Source organism: Erigeron canadensis, chromosome 4 (assembly GCF_010389155.1).
Source record: "Erigeron canadensis isolate Cc75 chromosome 4, C_canadensis_v1, whole genome shotgun sequence".
Taxonomy (NCBI): domain Eukaryota; kingdom Viridiplantae; phylum Streptophyta; class Magnoliopsida; order Asterales; family Asteraceae; genus Erigeron; species Erigeron canadensis.
Window position 1 is genome coordinate 25,085,293 of NC_057764.1, and position 22,404 is coordinate 25,107,696.

The window sequence follows — 22,404 nt, forward strand, 5'->3', positions numbered from 1 at the left end:
TTTCCACGAATTTCTCACAAATAAGAAGTTGTGAAACTCTCACTTAATTAATTTCTTCTGATGTCCGTGGTTAATCCGTGGGAAAATATTTTCCACAGATTACCCACGTATTACCCACAAATAAATAATATCCGTGGGAAATCATTTAGTAATAATGTTTTTCATATTTGTGGGAAGAATTTACCCACAAATTACCCACGGATATACCTTAACCGTGGGAAATCGGGGGAAATATTTCTCAAAAATATGTTTAAGTATCCGTGGGAAATATTTTCCCACAGATTTTCCACGGATAATGTGTTTCGGTGGGTAATCTGTGGGAATTCCTTGGAAAATATTTTAACTAAATTTTTTAGATTATCCGTGGGTAATCCGTGAAAAATATTTTCCACAGATTTCCCACGGGTTGTATAAGACGGTGGGAAATCCATGGGAATCGCATGGGAAATATTTATTTATAAATCATTTTAGACAATCCGTGGGTAATTCGTGGGAAAGATTTTCGCGAATTTCCCACAGATTTCCCACGGGTTATTTAAGACGGTGGGAAATCTGTAAGAATTTCATGGGAAATATTTATTTAAAAATATTTTTAGACAATCGGTGGGAAATTCGCGGGACCGCGAATTTCCCACCGATTTCCCACAGATTATGTTATTTCGTGGGTAATCCGTGGGAAATCCATGAAAAAATTGTGAGAAATTCATACAATTGTCATTTTCTTTTGTATATAGTGTATGTATGGAAGTACATTGTATATAAGTACATATAGGTAATTTCTAAATACACACATACATACATATGCTACATATTATTTGTATCGTGTATATATGTATGAATAATACATGTATATATATGTACATATAAATGTGGTTAAGACTATACATTTATCGATAAACACATACATAAGTATATAATATATATATATGTGTGTGTGTGTGTGTAAGAGAGAGAGAGAGAAAGATTTGTTAGTTAGTGCCCTTGGCGCATTAGTTAGTGTATTCAATGAAGTCTGAGTTTCTTAAAATAGATTAATATGTATTTATGATTTAGTTTAAAATGATAAGAATTAACTTGTTTTAATGACTATTAAATGTAGTTTCACTAAATATTAATTACATTTATCAATATTTTAGGAAACTCGAAGTTCACTAAAGACCCCTTAATTGATACCCAGGGGCATTAGTTACCAATTCCTTATATATTATTAGTACACACGACATACCTACATCTCAAACATACTTATATGTATGTACAGTACCTACATATCACAAATCTATATCTATACTATATTATAAAGCAAGACCCCCTTTTTTGAAAATATCAAAATATGATTTGAATTACCTAAATTGTCCATCTCCTTTTAGTCCTCAAATTTTCGTTTATTCATGTTTAGTCTTCTTATAATCATATATTCATCTTTAGTCCTTTTCATTTTGAATTTGATATATTCGGTGTTATACTCACATTTGGATCATACACAAACCCTGTAATAATTGTTTTGATAAATTTTTAGAATATTTAATATTTGAATCTATTATTCCTTTCATCCCATTAAAAGTATTATGTTTTAAAATTTTAAAATCTAACATTTCCGACCCTTTTTTCGGCCGTTAAAAATTTTCGCCGTCACATTGCACGAGCCCCAATGCTCGTATACCTATATATGTTATATGTGTACATGTAATACATACATACATATAATAACATCTATATATGTTTGGTTTGCTGCGTTCAAAACAAAAAATGTTTGGTTTACAAGTTGAATATAATTTAATTCGTTATGAATGATTATATTCAATAACTATATCTATATATATATAATGCAATAACTTAAGATGATAATAAATCTTCCATACTTCTTTAATGCATTAACACCGTAATCCCATTGTTAATGATATAAACCGTTCATGTGTCCATGCAAGATGGTGATAATCACAAAAGTGTAACGGTTTTCGGATCGATGGAAATTGAAAGCAACATACATATGTTAGAAGTGCTTAAATATTAGTCCTAAAGTTCCTATATATGTACGATGCACTTTGTCCATTACAATCATAACCTCCAGTTGACAGCAAATAGAAATTGGAAAAAAATCTTGAAAGCACTTGCAAAGAAACCAAGAAAGTACTATGATGTTCGTTGATGAACTCCGATATATAATGAGTCGCTAAATGATGCATGGGGTCATCCCGAGTAAGCAATATTTACACACCCCTATGTTATTATACATATTCAAATGTTGAAGTAACAATGAAGTCATGGACACGTACAAGAACATTACTCTCTCAAATTTACGGTTTTTTGGATAGTGGTTTACTGGTTTTACTTGAGAGTTTCATGTAATATATACACCATCATTTGTGATAGTTATTCCTTAATTTTTTAAAACCTTTAACTTAATAATATTATTTGTTCACATTTACACGCTTTACAGTCTATGTACATTAATTCCAGGACTGGTTGCACATGATGATTGATGGCATATACAAGATACAACCTTTAAATTAATGTTCTCAAATGATATTGAGTTGAGAATGTGATATAAGATGATCAGCTTACAATTGGTATATTTTGTACTAATTATATAGTTGATGTCATGCTTGCACGTTAATTTTAAAAGTAAAGCTGTAAAGGCATTGTTTAACCACTCTTAAAGCGTAAAAACATTGAAACTGGATTCAATGTTAAAGAAAGAAAGGACTACAGAAGAGAATAGTCTCATATTGAAGCTTGGGAGTCAATGTGTATATATATCTTTTTTTTCCACTCTACTATAATTATTTGATACCATACAAATGATCCATCGACTAAGAGTATGTTCAATCAACTCATTTATTACCGTTAAATGGTATAATCTCTATTGCTTATATCTATCGATTACATTGGTCCTTTATCGTCGCTCTCAAAATAAGTTAAAATGGATAGATTCAATTTTAACCATTTGATATAGATCGATTCAACTTTAACCATTTGATAAGAAAGTTGATTAAACCGTGCCATTTGGCTTCAAGGATTGAAGGATAAAAACTTTAAGAAATAGAATACCATGGATACCGGTTATGGAAAGAAGGTATTGGGGTTGCCCCGTGAAACATTACGTTTATGTATATGGCAACATATAAAATTAATAAGGTTTATAACTTATTTCGGAATCATTTTATACAACATTTAAATGTCATTGGGATTACAAGAATGTTATGGATTTGTCTCTAAATTTTGTCATACAATTAACTTAAAAATGGAAATCGATTAAAAAACCAAAAAATTGACAACATAGTACGTAATATTTAAAACCCAAAATACAATATATTCGAGTTTATATATTCTTTAAAATCATGTATACGAAAATGCTAAATAACATGAACTACATATACTTCGTTGCGGGTTGGACATATTCTAAGTAGAATTTATTAAGTTAGAAATAATGTTTAATGTTAGTTACAAAAGTGTAACATAAGTCAATCTGTCAAATTAGAAACAAGCAATGCATTTATGCGGTCGAAGACATAAGTGAGGTTGCGGATATTTTTCATTCACAAGATTGACAACCAAAAATAAATGTAAATCGCAGCCGCTTACATCGCCGTGTAACGCACGGGTCTTCACTCTAATATCTACCTATTTTATTAGTTATGTTGTGTTAGGAACTTTAAATGGGTCTTGTTATATATAATCGATGTAACTAATGAATTTTAAGGTAATTGTACACTTATTATAAAAATAAAAAAAAAATTTTGATATGAAAATATACAATAATTTTATGTTTGTTAGTATTTAACAATTTTCCTTTTAAATTATTGATAACTTATTGAGTTGGTTTTACTTATTGTGTTTCCATTGAAAATACTTAAAAATAATGCGTTATTTTTACAAGATACTCGTTTCATGCCTATCCCCCTCTCCCCCTTTTTGCGACTTCAGTGTCACAACATTTTTTTGCCCCTCGTAAATCATTTTTCTAGATCCATCACTGCAGGTAGGCAACGTCTCACATATCTCTCTAACCATATAATACCAAAATCATACCTCAATATGAAGGTAGAAACTTTTTGCCCCTTCGAAATATCCATTCTTGTGATGATGTCTCGTCTCCCTTTAATTTAACCTTTTACTTTTTTGGCTTTTGGTTTCGTGAATTAGTCCAACAATCAATCTTTTCTAAGTATTTAGGTAAAGAAATATCCCAAGACTTACAAAAAATAGTTTTTCAAAGTATATTCCTTATAAATGTTTTGTACAGCTGTCATATATCACCGCCTCTTGGGATGGGAGTTGAATCTCGATGAAAACCAAATGATTGCTTTAACTGACAGGGATAAATACCTATAATATTAGATACATAATATTTCAATATATTCCCTATATATAAATTAAGTTTATGAAGACCTTTATATATATATATATATATATAAACCAACCTTATTTCGATCTCCCGCCACTTAAAATAAAGAGAAAATATCGTCATTAGCCAAATTTCATTGCGATTATGCCACATTAGTCAAGTGTTTTTGGATTTTCACAAAATAACCAACAAAATCGCAATAAATTGACAAAATCACAACGAGAACTTCAATATCGCAACGAGATTCTGCATAATCGCAACAAGATTATGAGAATCGCAATGCGATTTTGATAATCTTTATGCGATTCTTATAATCTAGTATAGATTCTGCAAAAACAGAAGAATCACATTGCGATTCCATTAATCTTATTGCGATATTGATGTTCTCATTACGATTTTGAAGATCTCATTATGATTTTGTCAATTCATTATGATTTTGTTGACTATTTTGTGAAAATGCAAAAAAACTTGGCTAATTTAAAGGTGTTAAACCAAAACCTTAACAAAGTAAAAAATTAAAAAAAACTGTTGAAAAGGGTAAAAAATAAACTAAAACCTTTGACTCAAAGCCATAAAACCATAATTTAATTTTGACCAAAAATACTTGAAGTTCCTTTGAGTTCTGACACAATATCCGATGCTCAGACACAGTCTCCTCCACCTGACAACACAAGCTCGCCGTTATTCTCTCTTTCACCGTCGTCGTCTCTCAAACCATGACCTTTCCAACTTAACCCGACCCGAATTAGTCAACCGAATATGCAACCTTTTAATCCTCCGTCGCTACACTCTCCTTCAAACCCTCACAATCCCATTTTCCGACCAACTTTTAAACCAAATTCTAACCAAATTAAAACTCAACCCAACTGCCTGCTCACATTTCTTTCAATTAGCTTCCAAGCAACAATCGTTCAAACCCCATATCAAATCTTACTGCAAGCTAGTACACATTCTTTCTAAAGCCCGGTTTTTCGACGAAACCAGGGCCAATTTGAGGGTTTTAGTAGGGTTTTGTAACGGAGATGGGAATGTGGGGTTGTTTATTTGGGATGAGTTGGTTCGGGTTTATCGAGAATTTGGGTTTTCGCCGACTGTTTTTGATATTGTGTTGAAGGTTTTTGCGGAAAATGGGTTGGTTAAGAATGCACTCCAGGTGTTTGATGAAATGTGTCAGTGGGGTAGAGTTCCTAGTTTGATGTCTTGTAATTGTTTGTTAAGTGGGTTGGTTAGGAAAGGTCAGTTTGGGGTAGTATTTGACGTTTTTGATCAGATGAAAAGAGTCGGGATTGTGCCAGATGTGTGTACAGTTAGTATTGTCGTGAATGCGTATTGTAAGGATGGAAATGTGGATAGAGGGGTTGAGTTGTTGAAGGAAGTTGAGGAAGAATATGGAGTGGAGCCAAATGTAGTGACGTATCATAGTTTGATTAACGGGTATGTTGGTTTGGGTGATGTGAGAGGTGCGGAACGAGTCTTGGAGTTGATGAAAGGTAGAGGGATGAAGATGAATGTGGTTACGTATACCTTGTTTGTTAAGGGATATTGTAGGTTGGGGAAAGTGGATGAAGCGGAAAAGGTGTTTAGGGATGTGAAAGTAGAGAATACGTCGTTGGTGTTGGATGAACGAGCTTATGGTGTTTTGATAGATGGGTTTTGTCGAATTGGGAAGATGGATTGTGCTGTTAGGATTCGTGATGAGATGTTGAAAACAGGATTGAAGGTGAATATTTTTGTGTGCAATTCGTTGATCAATGGGTATTGTAAGCTTGGTCAACTTGATGAAGCTGCAAGAGTGATAGCGAGTATGAATAATTGGAAGTTGAGGCCGGATTCTTATAGTTATAACACTTTGTTAAATGGGTATTGTAAGGAAGGTAATACAACTGAGGCTTTCAAGCTTTGTGAAAAGATGGTCCGTGATGGCATCGATGTTAGTATTGTCACTTATAATTCTTTGTTAAAAGGCTTTTGTCGAACTAATGACATTGACAAGGCGTTGAAACTTTGGCACCTTATGATAAAAAGAGGCTTAATGCTTAATGAGATTGGATACAGTACTTTGCTTGATGGTCTTTTTAAGGTTGGAGATTTTGAACGAGTTTTGACATTGTGGAAACAGTTTTTAGGTAGGGGTTTTATTAAACCTGTAATTGTGTTTAATACAATGCTTAATGGACTATGCAAGATGGGAAAAATGTCTGAAGCGGAGCAGGTTTTTGACAAGATGAATAGACTTGGTTGTCCACCAGATAGAATAACATATAATACTCTTGCTGATGGTTATTGCAAAGTTGGAAAGATAGAAATGGCTCTTAAAATTAAGGATACCATGGAAATAAAAGCCATACCCTCGTCCATTGAAATGTATAATTCACTTATTACTGCATATTTTAGGTTTAGAAAGATAAGCAAAGTTACTGAATTACTCAAGGAGATGCAAATCAAGGTGCTAATCCCGAACATTGTAACGTATGGTGCCCTTATCTCTGGTTGGTGCAATGAAGGGATGTTGGATAATGCCTTTACTACGTATTTTGAGATGAAAGAAAAAGGCTTAGCTCCTAATGTGGTCATATGTAGCACAATAGTGAGTGCACTATATAGGTTTGGAATGAATGATGAAGCAAACATGCTACTGCAAAAGATAATGGATTTTGATCTTCTACCTAGAGATAAAAGTTTTGAGAAATTCTTTGAATGTGACACGAGGAAGTCAAATATCCCAAAAATTTCAAATATAATTGATGGAATTGTGGAAGACACCCGTAGTCCCAACAATGTTGTGTATAATGTAGCTATTGCAGGGCTATGCAAACTTGGAAAAGTTGACGATGCTAAAAGATTCATTTCTGCATTGTTACAGAAAGGGTTCAGTCCTGATCATTTCACTTACTGTACCCTAATTCATGCTGTGTCTTCTGCTGGTGAAGTTGATGAGGCGTTTAAGCTACGTGATGAGATGCTAAAGAAGGGTCTTATTCCTGACATTGCTACATACAACGCTCTTATGAATGGTTTATGTAAATCAGGTAAATTTGATAGAGCAATGAGACTCTTTTACAAGCTCCGGGCAAAAGGGGTTGCCCCTAATGTGATCACTTACAATACTTTGATAGACTGCTGTAAGAAGACTGGAAATACTTGTGAGGTGATTAAACTAAAAGAGAAAATGGTGCATGAACGCGTCGTTCCTTTAGTTGTCAAGTATTCTGGCTTGATCAATTGTGCTCATAAGAATGGTGAAATGATTGCAGCTGCTATGTAAAACATTGTTTGCTACTTTGAGAATTATTGCAGATTTGCAGAGCCTACCATGATATGAGTGATGTTTAAGGACTTAAATTGCAAGGAAGGCAATGCCAATCAGCTCATTATCACTAGCTCACCCATAATGCAGGTATCCCCTTGAATATACGATTCGTACATTTGTATACTTGTCATTACTGAGTATCTGGTCATTTAGGTAATGTATGTATAAGAGTTTTAAAATTTTCTGTAATTTAGTGTCACTCCATGAAATGCAATGTCTACTGATCCCACCATAACAATAATCTCCGCCTAGGATGATTGTAGCCAGAAAAGTGATTCTAAGGTAATATTTATAGTCATAGCTGACATAGACACATACTTGGTGATTTTTTGGATCTAGGGCACCTATGGATATTGAGAAGTTCAGATAGTGGCAAAACTTTTGATGCATAAAACTCTAAACCGTAATATATGGAAAAGCGACTTACTAGAAACAGCAGCATACGATCTCCATCTGAATCTATTCTTGACCTTTCTGTGTATATTGAAGAGATTAGACATATAGAGATAGATTTAGAGATGGACTTTGCTACATTTTTTTCTCATACTGTCTATTCTGACACTCCCATACCTGTCTTATGTCATCACCACCAAGTTTTGCAGGGGAAGTCGGGGGATACTTCCCCAACTCCTGACTGGTTCATACTCTCTTTCTATTTTCGGAAACAGATTTGAACTTAGAGATAACCCCCATCTATTGCTTGCATCCACCTTCTATAACTAGCTGTCCATTGATTTTGCTAAAATTATGTCGTAGTGTAGTACCCTCACTTCTGCTGTATTATTATTGTATGTTGCCAAACAAATTCTTTTGTAGAACTTGACATATCCTTCTCGCTCAGATTAATACCTGGTACCGGATAGGTAGTCAACCAGAATTTATTCTCTATGGTTTGGTTGCCTGTTGGGAACTACTGGCACTGGCTAAGAAAATATCCGAATAACACTTTTAATTGATGTTGTCAATCTTCTACCATAGGAAAAGATCTAAGAACGTCTTGAATACGTTCATTTGTTTTCTATTTCTGGAAAACCTGTAAATATTGGTAGAGCTGCCTTCATAGCTTCTCTAAACGCTCTTTCCAGCTTCATCGTCTTCATTGTCTCACTGATATGGCTCATTATGATTCCCTTGCATTTCAAGGAGATTAAGGATGCTGTACCTTCTTTGGCAGATACTTTTGGAAAACCTGATTTAGCAGACCACTTCCCAATACTTAAACCATATGATCGACCAGGTTTGTTTCTGAAGGCAATACATATGCTGGAAAGTCAGTTCTTATATTGAATAGAATAGTGGATTAACGGGTGCAAGTGAGAGCCAACTTTTCGGCTTGTTCTTCTTCTTCAACACAACGGATTTCATTTTGCTGCTGGCCCTCAGTCAGAAATTGAACCCAAGTTTAGCTGAAATTGCATACATCAAATATGGTTTTGGTATTGTCATTTTTAATAATATTGATACTGTCAAGAGTTCAAGACCCTGGCAAGTTTATTAAGCAAAAGTAATAGTTTTACTTTACCAAATACATGTTCATTTATGCTATCAAAACCATTAGCTCATAATAATTCTACCAAATAAATTTTCTGCCTTTTTGATATGATACATCTCTGATATAAGCAACTAAACCCTAATATATAAGACAATTAGAGTCCTACTACTGAACCACAATAGTTAAAAGAAGCCGGTGCACCACCCTATGAGTCTAAAAGATGCAGTGATGCTAGTATGTATGATAAGTAAATGTTTATCGTAACACAGTATTTCCGTAACATCATGACTAATATTCCACAATATCTTGTCTAGGAGTTTTTTTCTGCGGCAAATAGCACGGTGAAAAGGACCATGGGATTGGCAATTGCTGTGTTACCAAATGCCCAAAGAATGTCTAAAGGTTCGTGTGATCTTATGGAAATTACTGGGAGGACTACATTAATATTGACAAATTGGACTTCTTTAAGTTTTCAAACCTAATTGCTGTTGCCACAAAGCGTTTTGGCTACACCTTCCCATCCTATACCTAGGCAATCATGCATTAGGATGCACTAATCCTGTGTAACGTATGGGCTATTGTTTAAAGGTCATATGGTCTGAACGTCAGATGTTCATTCTAGATGGGTTTATCTAGTGTTGATTATAGAGGCCAAGACTTTGAGTTCATTCCTTTTGTTTATGGGAAAAGAATCTGTTCTCATTTGCCGCTTGGTTATAGAAGGGTGCATTTGATGTTAGACTCCCTGATGAGCTCTATTTTATTGGAAACTTGAGGGAGATATTAAACTGCATGATAAGGATATGGCCTATGGGCAAGAAATTTGGAGTAATGTTACGCTAATGTTCTCATACAGAACCATGGCTGACACTACAGCTGCAAACACATCAGGATGTCAGGTGAACTCGAGAACTCAACCGCGGCATCAGCCGTATATTTCATTTTAGAATCATGAATAGCAAACACATCAGGATGTCAGGTGAACTCAAGAACTCAACTGCGGCATCAGCCGTATATTTCATTTTAGAATCATGAATAATTGTTGTCTTTTTAACAGACTAACACACAGTTAGCATTGGAGACTGCCATAGTTATCTGGTTAGCTTGCTTGCTTGTTAAAGAGATGTATATGTGTTTACGTTCTTTGTTATTAATTTATATACTTGCACAGCCAACTTGATTAATGTTTTTGTTTTGAAATATTCAAATTTGATTTTGAGTATATTTATATCACCACCATTAGTAAAATGATCCCAAATAGAAGATACAGCCCCCCATTTTTTTCTTAATTTTATACAATTATGGATGTGTTTTTAGGTAATATGTTACCAATTTTTGTATACTCTGTGACTGAAAATTTAGTATACATAAGTAAGCAAATACATTATATGAACAGCTTATTCATTTGATGAGACTAATACAAACAAAAGACAATCTCATGTTACATTAGGATAACGTTCCATCACTCTCCATGGTTGAAATATTACTAGTTGCCACATAATATTTTCGAGCTTTTCAAGTCAAGTTTGAGTCATTTTACAGATATTATTTGAGTTTGAGCACACATCATCATAAAGCTCGTTGAGCTATCGAGCCGAACTCAAGTTTAGCATAATTTTTTTTTTCAAGAAAATAGTTCACTAGCTCATTTGTACATTCAGTTTATAACTTAACAAACCATAGTTTCAAGATCGATATAAATAAAATGACGGAGACATGAGTATATGACCATTAAAATAAACGTAATGTTAGACAAGGACATCCAATTGTGTCACTACTATGTGACATCAACTATCTTGACTCCACCTTGATATGGATCTAATCTTTCTAACAACACTTGACTTTTTCTTTTTATTTGCTTCTTTATCTCATAAATTCCAAGTAAACGCGTTTCTCCCACGGCTGATTATTCTTTTCTAACTATTAACTCTATTTTGTTCTCAGTATAGTTGAATCAACAAATATATCAAACTTTGACTGGGATAGCCATGAGAGGCAGACTTTTGTGTAAGGTAAACCCAAACTTATCACTCATGTCCATATCTTGTGGCCTTATTCCTCCTTCAATCTTCCAATCAAACTTGTAAATTAAAGACCCCAACAACAAGTGCAACATTCTGTCAGCAAGAGGCAATCCTGGACACATCCTTCTTCCCGCGCCAAAAGGAATAAGCCCGAAATCCTGACCTTTATAGTCAACTCCAACATTAAGAAACCTCTCTGGCTCGAACCTCTGTGGGTCTCTCCATACATTTTGGTCTTGACCCATAGCCCATAAATTGCACAAGATTTGTGCATCTTTTGGAACCACATAGCCTTGGACCTCAACATCGTTTATTGCCTTGTGAGGGACTAGAAAAGTAACTGGTGGATGCAACCGGAGAGTCTCTTTAACAATGGCTTGTAAGTATGGGAGCCTTGGGATATCTGATTCTTCAATATATGTACTTCCATTTTCTTTTCCTATTACTTCCTTAAGCTCGCATCGGGCTTTTGACATTTTCTCAGGATTGTGGATTAATTCCGCCATCGCCCATTCCAATGTGCTTGATGTAGTGTCTGTACCAGCTAGAAATAAATCCTGCCCAAAAACGAAAAATGGAAAAAATGACATAAAAAGTACTAATAGAATACAAAACTCAATTTTTTTTTGACAAAACTTCTAACTTACAAAGAGCAAGTTTCTTATGTCATCCAAGCTAATTGATGATTTCTCTTTTTTGCTTATGTCCAATAGTACATCGGTAAGATCCTTGCTTGATGAAGATGAATCAGGTGAGCACGAGTCAGCCCTTGCTTTCAACCGTTGACCAACGTGTTGTTCAAATATCGCCATGAGCTTTACGCCATAAAGAATAGCCCGTTTTTGCAAACCTTGTGGATCAAATGGACGAAGAAAGTGAAAGTAATCAGTGATATTAGGAGTTCCACCAACTTCCATTAGCCCCCATACAAGTTCCTTAAAGTCTTGAGATGATTCTGAATCATATTCAGCTATATCTATTGAAAAGATGAAGTTGGAAAGGATGTTAAGAATTGTCGTTGTCGCGGTTTGACCAACGTTTACCGCTTTACCATTATCAAGACATTCTTGAACATAATCAAGAAGTTCTTGAACCTTTTCTTGGCGCAAGTGTTTGCTAGCATCAAGTTGGCGTACTGAAAATAAGTTTTCTTTACATATTCGTCTTAGTCTACGCCATTGATCACCAACCGGCAACCAAATCATGGAGATTTTACTGCGATTGTCGGTGTCAGCAGCATGTGGGATTGACCTACTTGAAAAAGAAATGTCATGTTTTAGAAAAAACTCTTTCGCGATTTCTTGTGACGAAACAACAATCATCCTAGTGTTACCCAGTTTGAGTGACATTAATGGACCGTATGTTATAGAGAGGGTGCGGAGCGAGTGGTGTGGTTTTTTTCCTAGTTTAAAGATGCTTCCGATGATCGGGAGGGGGTATGGGCCTGGCGGAAGACGGACAGTGTTGTCCGACTTCCACTTGCCAGTTAGGACAATAAAGATATAAAAACATGTAAAAATGGAGAGTAAGGTGAAGATAATTGTGTAGTCCATTTCTTAACAACTGTGTTGCATCATGATTTATATTTATATTCTTGATTTCAGATCGGAGTCAATCTTTTAGAAATTAAAGTCAACCCATGTTTGCAATGTTTTGGCGTGCAAAAACAGCAATGACCAATTCAATTCCCATTTCTCACGTATGATTTTTGTAACTAGAAAAATCTATACTCGTAGCTTATTTTACATGCCATTGAAAATTGATCTCAATGAACACTCCTTTTTCCAATTAAGTATCCTTCATATTAACAACACAAAAAATTGTTTTAAGGATCAAATTAAGAATCAGTTTGACATAGATTTGTGATTCTTGTGAGTACTTCCGTCGAAAAAAATATACAACGGATCTAGGAAATTCAGATGGTGGGGCAAAAGTATTTAGACTAAAGCGTAAAATATAAACCCACGTTTTTGTTTAATCAGTAGATAAATTGATCTTTTTAACTTTTTCCAAAGCATAGGGTTCTACATTTTTTTTTTAAGGTGAATTTCGTTGAAAACTTCGTGTCACGATTCGACAGCGAGAAGTCTAGCATACGTTGTCTTAACTGGATCCGCGCTAGAGAGTTCCCTCGAAGTAGAAATGTCTATTTCAAATACTCGATGGGGGGAAAACCCTCTGCTAATCCGCCCAAAGGCACGACGATTAATAAGAGTAAACCCTGCCCCTTCAGAATTGAACAACCCAAGTCAAGCCCTCATAAAGAGACTTTTTTATGTTCTTCTCAAAGCTTGAACACAAGACCTCATGTATGGGAATGGTCTACATGACTTGTCTTTTTAATAAGTTTTCCAACGCATAAGGTTCATTTTAATTTTTAGTGTGGGTTCCAATAACCTTTGAGCTAGAATCTAACCAACTTTTAATGTACCAAAATAACTGGTATTGGGCTGAGTGGGTTGGGTTCTATATCACCACCTCTGGTAAGCTGCATCCGCCCGTCAGCCCGTGTATGCAAAGGCTTTTATCATTTTCCATACGGTAAAATCACAACTTGGGTGTCAATTAAATTGATTCTTCACTTGATTTCTTATAATACTATAATGGTGTCCGTGCGTTACAGCGGCGACGGTTTATAACGCTTTAGACACCCTAACGGTTATAGCGTTCAGTTTACTTAATGAGTTAGAATGGTGCCCGTGCGTTACAACGGCGACGGTTTATAACGCTTTAGACACCCTAACGGTTATAGCGTTCAGTTTACTTAATGAGATGCGTCAATGCAGGATCTAACCGTGTATATCATTCTAAAAATAAGTCGCGTATTAGGTGTAAAAAGTAATGAAGTCCAAACACTAACCATGAAAAATAACCAATTATAATTGTAGGAGGGAGACCAAGACAATTAAAAAAAATAAATAGTAAAAGATTAAAATTTAATACGAATATACAAAGGACATAATTGGTTCGTAATTTCGTGAGTTGTTAAAAGGTAATTATTGTTTAAACATTTTGTAATATAATCTCTGACAATTAAGATATTTTTTCTTATCCATAACAATACCTTCAGCAATAATTCTAGAGTTAATGGAGATTTTATAACAATATGGCTTTTAAGTAATTGTGGATTTTGTTTATTAAGGATAATTTCGGAATTTCAGGGATAAGGTATGTGGGATAGTTTAAATGTAGAGCGTATATTAAGTAATTCAAAGGTAAAAAGTTAAATGGAGAAATGATAGTTTGTTTATATAGGTTGTATAGATTAACATCCTCCCAAATCCCAGTCTTTTGATATCTTACGATTCGACCCTCATCCTTTTGTTCTTTTATAATTTGATGGCCAACCCCTTAATAATTTGTATGTTTTTTTTTTTTTCACAACTTTTTATCATTACATTTTTGTTTCGCCACCTCACGCTTTAAATTGTTTTAACTTTTGAATCATTTAATTACCAACTACATTTATCAAAGATATCCATTTTAAAAGTACGGTCCAATGGCCAATGATAAATAGTCCAATTGGTCAGAGACAATTCCAGGTTTTATCTAAGGTATTGAGTTCGATCTTTAGGGATGACAAACCTTGGGGTTTTTCCTTCAAATACTTGTAACGGCCTATAGTCAACATCTCGTTGTCTAAGATACATGCAAGACTTCACCATTATACGGTAAGCTTTCTGCCAAGTCGTTATTGATAATTATGCCAAATATATATATATATATAGGGGTGGGTTATTTTGAGAACCATAAAAAAAAAGAACGTGAGAACCAATCCTGGCCATTGATTTTGATCTTGATGATATTTAATTTTCTCTCTCCTCATTTTCACCCAATTCATTCAAATGGTTTTATCTCACAAACCGTACATCGTTAAACGGAAAAAAAAGCATGGGTAGTCTTAAAATTTCGTGCTCTTTCATTAGAGATGCGACTTGATATACTTTTGACAAACTTTTAAATTTCGATTTTTTTTTTTAATTTTTTTTTTTAGCGATAATCCTACACATGTGTAGGATGTATATGGATGTATATCCTACACATGTGTAGGACGTCCTAAACATGTGCAGGACATGTGTAGGGTATACATCATACACATCCTACACATGTGCAGGTAAAAAAAAAAATTCAAAAAAAAAATAAATTTCGAAGTTTAAAAGTTTGTCAAAAGTATATCAAGTCACATCTCTAATGAAAGAGGACGAAATTTTAAGACTACCCATGGTTTTTTTTTCGTCTAACGATGCACGGTTTGTGAGATAAAACGTTTTGAAAAATTTGGATGAAAGTGATGAGAGAAAAAAAAGGAAATGAGATGTGTGGCCCAGATTGGTTCTCACGTTCTTTTATTTTTTATAGTTCTCAAAATAACTTTCCATATATATATATATATATATACTTCACTCAATTGTGTGACTTGTTGGTTAAGACTTAAAGACCATTCGCCCATTCGGTCATCAATTGATAGTTTTGATGTGTTCATATATCATATTTAAAATTAAAATATACTACTAATCATTTATCAACTTAGCAATTTCTTAATTTAGAACTATTAATTAAATGTTGCAACATTATTTATATTCTATCAGTTGATGCTATAGATTGTTCTTCATTTAGAACTACAAATTTTTTCTTTTGATCGAAAGTTAGTACTGTACGTGTAATATTTTACTTACAATTAAACTACATTTCTTCTTCTTTAGATAAAAAAAAAGAGAGTATATTGTTCGATCTTGTACGTTGCATTGTACTCACAATATTATTAAGTTTTGTTAACGTTGATGGAGCTGGGATTTGACATTAAAAGGTCGATTGTTTGTTGGATAGGCCAATTAGAGAAAACTATGTTGATTTAAAATTTAAAATTTAATTGTACGGACAAATCAATCAATTGTGAGCACCCTATTAGATCCACCCCTAAAGTTCACAGCAAGCTTCTAAAAAAGAAGAAGAAATAGATGAAAAGAAGAAGGCTCTTGAGAAAACTATCTACAACATCATAAAGTACAAGCCTGGTGCAGAGCGAAGGTTTCCAAAATCTTACAGAGGGAATATGGCAAGGATTAAATTCCCATCGATCTGCAACACTGCCATTTCATAGACCCTCTAGTAATTACTGCACTTTTTGGAAACACTAAAACTAAGCAGATATGTGTCGATACAGGAAGTGAGTGCAATATCTTTTACGAGAAGACATTTTGGAAGCTGCACCATGTGTCACAAATGAACTTCAAGCGATTAGAGGTTTAGGTACAAGGATACTCCGGAGACACATCAAAGCCAATAGTAAAGTTATCTATCCGACTCACAATTGGGAAAGGACGATGGGAGCGGATGGAAGAAGTAGCATAGTTGGTGGTCCAAGGAACCTTACCCTATTATTGGGGATCTCATCCCTCTCCTATCAGGTTTCCACTTATAATCCTCATCCCTGTCGGGGAATTAAATTATATCCCCATACCCGTCCCCATTGGGTATCCGGGATACCTTTTCCAAATAAACATAAATTCATCGTAGTATAAGATAAGTAAGAGAATGTGTGGTTCGACCTTTTCTTTCTATGTATAAACTAATACCTATGTTTAAGTAAATGATAAATAAAGTATATCACATAAAAAGTATTAAACAAAAAGCTCTAAACTTAAAATGATTCTAATATATAGAAAAAATTTACCTTGATTCTAATAAATATATATAGTGTTTTCGGGTTTGGGTATGCGAATCGGGGATTTACGGTTTCCCATCTCATCGAGGAATAGAATTACATCCACATACTCGTCCCCATCCCCGTTCAACTCGAGAATTCCCCGATCAAATCAGGTTCAGACATTAGATTCTCCAATAGGTACGGGTATTTTTGTCATCCCTACTGGTACTACCTTTTATCACCCTGAAAACTTTTCAAAGTTTTAAACAGAAAAACTTTCAAGTCTTTACTAGCCAAATAAATATGAGCAGTCACCGCCTCTATCTTTACCTAGGAAAGAACAATGGCACATCACCACAATCTTCTCCTGTGCCTCCACCTCGTCCTGATTTCTTTCTTGGTAGCTTTTGCTGACGACACCCCTATCATGTCCAAGTTTTACCATTCAATTTCGAATTCTCCAGACACTTGGAGGACCGAAAACCATTATTGTAAATGGGAAGGTATAGGTTGTGACATATATAGTCATGTTACCTCCATAGTTCTTTCTAAAAAAGCACTCCAGGGATTGTCCCATCAAAGGTTAAGAAGTTGACGTATCTCAAATTGCTTGACCTTGGACATAACTCATTCTCAGGCCCCTTGCCTTTTTTAGCGAACCTAGCTTTGCGATTCTTTCTTGGTCTTATTAATCTCAAGGAGTTTAAGATCTCCAACAACTCTTTTCTAGAACCATGGATCATCCCTAATGACCTCTGTCATTGTACTAAGTTACAAACAGTTCATGCCTGTTTGTAACTTTGCGATTTTCAGAAACCAGTATTTTACCATGATTTTCGACATTCTTTATTTCACCATGACTTTCGACATTCTGTATTTCACCATGACTTTCGACTATTTCACCATAACCTTTGACAATATAGATACCTGAATTTTTGGAAACTCTCCAACACTTGTAAGACGCGAATAAGACAACCCCAACTAAAGCAAAAACGTTAGCTACTACAATAGTAATAACTGCAACTAGTGAACGAGTATTTATGCTAGAGCTTTGTTTCCTTAACAAAGTGTTGTTATATAACTACTTCACTTTCATTGGAAATATAGGTATTTTTCCAGAAAGGTCAATGCTTGAAACATCAAAGAACTCAAGATCCTTCAAAGTTATGAAGCTCTTGGGAATAGGACCCGTGAGATAATTCTCATTGAGTGATAAATTTCTTATCCGTTCGAGCTTAGCGAAGGACGTAGAAATAATACTTGAAAACTTCTGCTTCCCAAAGTTAACAGTTGTGACATTCTTCCTTGAAGCATCGCAAGTAATAAATTTCCATCCCTTATAGGCGTCATTGCATTTCCATGGTTCTGCCAATGACAAGGGGTATCCAATATCTCTCACGACCTCAAGGAGTGCGGTCACTTGTGGATCACATTCCCCACGAGTAGATAAACAAAAACTATTGCCATCTAATCTAGTTTTAGTCTAAGCCTCAAACACAAGTAATGGCCCCTATAACCTCTTATTTTCCAAATCAATGTAGTGTAAACTAGGGAGATTCGTCAAAGAAGTATGGACTACTCCTGAAAGCTGATTATTCCCAAGTTGTAAAACTTCTAAAGTGAAACATCTTAAAAGATCAGAAATTGGACCCCTAAAATCATTAGCTTCTAGCTGCACAACCGTAAGTTGATCCATTGAGGATAGCACATCAAGCCTACCAGAAAGGCCTTGAAATTGATTTTCAAGATGAAGATGCGAAATTGCTAATGTGGAGAAAGATGCAGGTAAGTTCATGTGAGATTATTGTAGGACAACCAGAGAGAGGTCATCTTGGGGACACTGTGGAAAAATCTAGAATGCGACCCTTTAGGTTAACTCTAACAGCGCCAAAAAACACTAATTCAGTGCATTGGTTGAGGTGGTCAGGGATAACCCGTGGCTCCAATTGGTAAGTTGTTGGAGATGGTAATCTACACAAGATTAGTCAAACCGATAAAAAAAAAATTTAAGGGGATTGACGTGAAGTTGTTGTCATTTAGAGATAACAACTGGAGAGGACTGTGGTTCAAAGTTGGCAAGGCGCTAGAGAAGTTGTTGTGATCAAGAGTAAGCAGCCGGAGGGGAAAGAGGTAAACATAAACACTGCATTCTCGGGTTTTAAATGGTAAGAAAAAGAAGTAAAGAAAAAAAAATGAAAGAAAAAGAAAAAAAAATACAAGAAAAAAAGTATTCTCGAGTTAGTAGTTAAAGAAAGAAAAAGAAAGAAAAGGAAAGGAGGAAAAATAAAAAGAAAAATAAAAAGAAGGAAAGAAATTATAAGAAAAAAAGATATTGTCAAGTTAGTATTAAAAGAAAAGAAAGTAAAAGAAGGTGGGTTGTTTATGTTCTATTTGAGTTCTGAGTCAATTTTCTGAAAAATTTCCAAATAAAATAGAAAACGCTATATTCTAAATACCAATAAAGGTGGAGTTTTTTTTTTCTTGAAAGGTGGAAATTACTAATGAAAGGTCTAAATATGTTGTGTTAACCGGGCTCGCTCTAGAGTGTCTTTTGCCGAATATGTCCCCAAGTTCAACCCCTCGATAAAAAAAACCTCTATCACGTGAGATCAGGATAGGAAACTTACTCAGGCCCTTCATAGGCGGAAAGTAAAGAGGATATTTACTATTTAAACCTTAATAACAAACTTTAATTAAATAAAAAGACCATTGTTCTCATCAAATTATTTATAACTATTATTATTCTCAAATAATCTAGTTGATATTACTTGTTAGGAAAAAAAAGTTATTATATAGATAGCTAGATAAACACACCTAAATCATAAATATCCATCTTAAATATCAACTCAAATAATAAAAAGCAAATGATAAAAAATTACAACACGTTATTAATTACATATATTTAATAAAAATTGGAAATGACGGTAAGATTCCATATATATATATAACACGGTTTTAAGTATGGTAGTTTGACTATTTGTTAATATTAAGTAGTGTAGAAATAATTCAAGAGTTAGATAATTAAAAGATCACGTGAAAATTTTCATGTATATCTCTCTAAATAACTAAGAGAGGATATGAAATAGCCTAGGTGGCACCTTCTTTTGAATGACAAATGAGATTTTTGCTTATTTGTCAAAATGATAAAAATTTTGCTTATTTTTTGGTTTAACATTTAATTTAATTTAATGTTTTTTATATTTAATATTAGAATATTTAGTAGTTAATATAATAATGTCTAACGATTTCATAATAACAAATTAACATATGTATATCTATTTTTTTTTTAAAAAGATATACATGACAAAGATAAAGATATTTTGTTTTTGGTTTATATTTGATATACTAATGCATATGATTCATTTATAAATTATGGATAAAGTTATTTTGAGAAACCTTTTTTTGCGAGAACTTTTTAAATCAAGCCCAATCGATGATTGTTCTTTAATGAAAATTGTTTTTTGATTGTTTTTTGAATAACTCATGTGTAATTTTGAAGTTTATAATTGTGTGGAACATGGATTATCATTCGTTATACAGTTATGTGGAAATTTGGATTCTTGATCACATGTGCACGAATATTGCTATGATCACATGTATGCAAGTCAATCACATGTAATCATAGCAATATTCGTACACATGTGATCAAGAATCCAAATCTCCACATAATTGTATAACGGATGATAATTTATGCCTCCACATAATTATAAATTTCAAAATTACACATAAGTTATTCAGAAAACAATCAAAAAAACAATTTTCATGTAAAAAATAATCATCGGTTGGGCTTGATTTGAAAAGTTCTCAAAAATTTTCGCAAAAAAAAGTTCTCAAAATAATTTTTCACTATAAATTATTACATTATATATTATATACTTAATCATCAATCTAATCATTAATCAATAATCCTATTCATTCATGGTTTATATCTATATCTATATATATATATTAAAACAATAGAAATCCTAGCTTTTTAAAACCCTCTTTAATTTAAAACTATTTTTAAAATTTGCCACATAAGATTTTATCCTATGTGTCATCTCTATAATTTTCCACAATATTTATTTATTTATGCAATAAAAAATATTAAATATATATTGGTATGTAAAAAATAAAATTATGAAATTAATAAAATTGATTTTGTTTCCTAAAAACCAACATTAGTTTCATATATAGATTACATAATTGTGTCGATACATCACACCATTGTCATATTTTTTTTTTAAAAGTTAGTTTTTGATTTCATCTTCAAATTCTTTTCGACTTTTAATATAAAAAGTAATTGGGTTGTTAAATTTTATGTGCTTTATACATCATTATATTTCTCAAAATATTTATATGCTTTAATGTATTATTATATATTAGTTCATGTTCATTTTTATTCGCACATCATGCGGGTAAAAAACCTAGTTTAATATATTATATTAACTTAATCATTAATTCTATTCATTCATGATTTATCAATTTAATCAAAATGGTAGAAATAATATTCGTATATACTTTAAATTGGATAAGTAATTAATAAAATATTTAGTCAATCTACTTTTTAGATCAAATTTATATTAATAAAATAATATTTTTTAAATCCCTAAGTGAACCCTAAAAATAATTAATTACATATTAATGTTAATAAAATCATTAGTTACATTCATTATGTTTAGAACAATAATAACCTTCTTTTCATATACCTAAAAAAAGATAGTATTTTTTTTTATTATGTGACAATCGTTAGGTGGCATTTCTTGATATCTTAGCAACTTGTCCTCAGCATGATTTTCAATTTTAAATTAACAAAAATATTTGGGTATACAGCGACTGTAATATAAGATACAACATCAATTTCATTCGATATGTTCACCATATAGGTTTAATCTCTCTATATAACTAGGAGAGGATATGTTTTTTTCTAGATAACATTGGTGTCATTTTTTCCATTTAAATTGTTATATCTATGTTGTCATGTATGATCTTAATCATCAATTTTAATCTTAATCAACAATCATAATCCTAATCATTAATATTTATTTTTCTATTTTTTATACAGGGATAATGGCACGGGAATGTAACCAACTATAACCAAAATGTTATGTAATGTAACCAACTACTAGACTAGCTATATAGTATAATCACCTTTGTTTTTTGGGTTATGTAATATAACGAGTGACCGGCTAAATAGGTAACCGGTAACTACTCCATTTTCATTTGAAAATTCACTTACATGGCATGTTGACTCAAATGATAAAGATGATGTGTACTTACATTAATCATTTCATTTATTGATATAGATATAGATAAAACAATAATTATATAAAAAAAAAAACACCCCACCGTTAGTTCCTTTTGTTTCTCCTCCCCCGCTTCATGTCTATATCTATATATCATATGTGCACTTGTATATGTATAAGTATAAATCTATCTCCCTTGAACCTCTTCTCTTCTCCGACAGGTCATCATCCCAACACTTCCCTGCTCACCACCACACTGCATCGAAAACATCTATTTTTTATATTTTAAATGGGTTCTGTATTTGTGTTTGATTTTAAATGGGTTTTGTATATTTGTCACCGTAATGTCAATAAAGTCATC

The 22,404-nt window shown here is 33.3% G+C and overlaps 2 protein-coding genes across 3 annotated transcripts; one reads left to right on the forward strand and one right to left on the reverse strand.

Annotated features, from left to right (window-relative positions):
• Window positions 1–4,976: 4,976 nt before the first annotated feature.
• Window positions 4,977–10,349, forward strand: LOC122594948 (putative pentatricopeptide repeat-containing protein At1g19290). 2 transcript variants are annotated; one of them, XM_043767233.1, is made up of 3 exons: window positions 4,977–7,742; window positions 8,830–8,892; window positions 9,462–10,349. In XM_043767233.1, exon 1 carries the CDS (start codon window positions 4,983–4,985, stop codon window positions 7,608–7,610), a length of 2,628 nt encoding a protein of 875 aa, XP_043623168.1. In that variant the 5' UTR covers window positions 4,977–4,982; the 3' UTR covers window positions 7,611–7,742; window positions 8,830–8,892; window positions 9,462–10,349. The 2 variants fall into 2 exon arrangements, with proteins under 2 accessions (XP_043623168.1, XP_043623167.1); XM_043767232.1 differs by lacking the exon at window positions 8,830–8,892.
• A 459-nt stretch (window positions 10,350–10,808) lies between these two features.
• Window positions 10,809–12,724, reverse strand: LOC122596731 (cytochrome P450 76T24-like). Its single transcript, XM_043769356.1, has 2 exons — window positions 11,819–12,724; window positions 10,809–11,728 (listed from the first exon to the last, which is right to left on the reverse strand). Exons 1-2 carry the CDS (start codon window positions 12,722–12,724, stop codon window positions 11,114–11,116), a joined length of 1,521 nt encoding a protein of 506 aa, XP_043625291.1. The 3' UTR covers window positions 10,809–11,113.
• Between the last annotated feature and the right edge of the window lie 9,680 nt (window positions 12,725–22,404).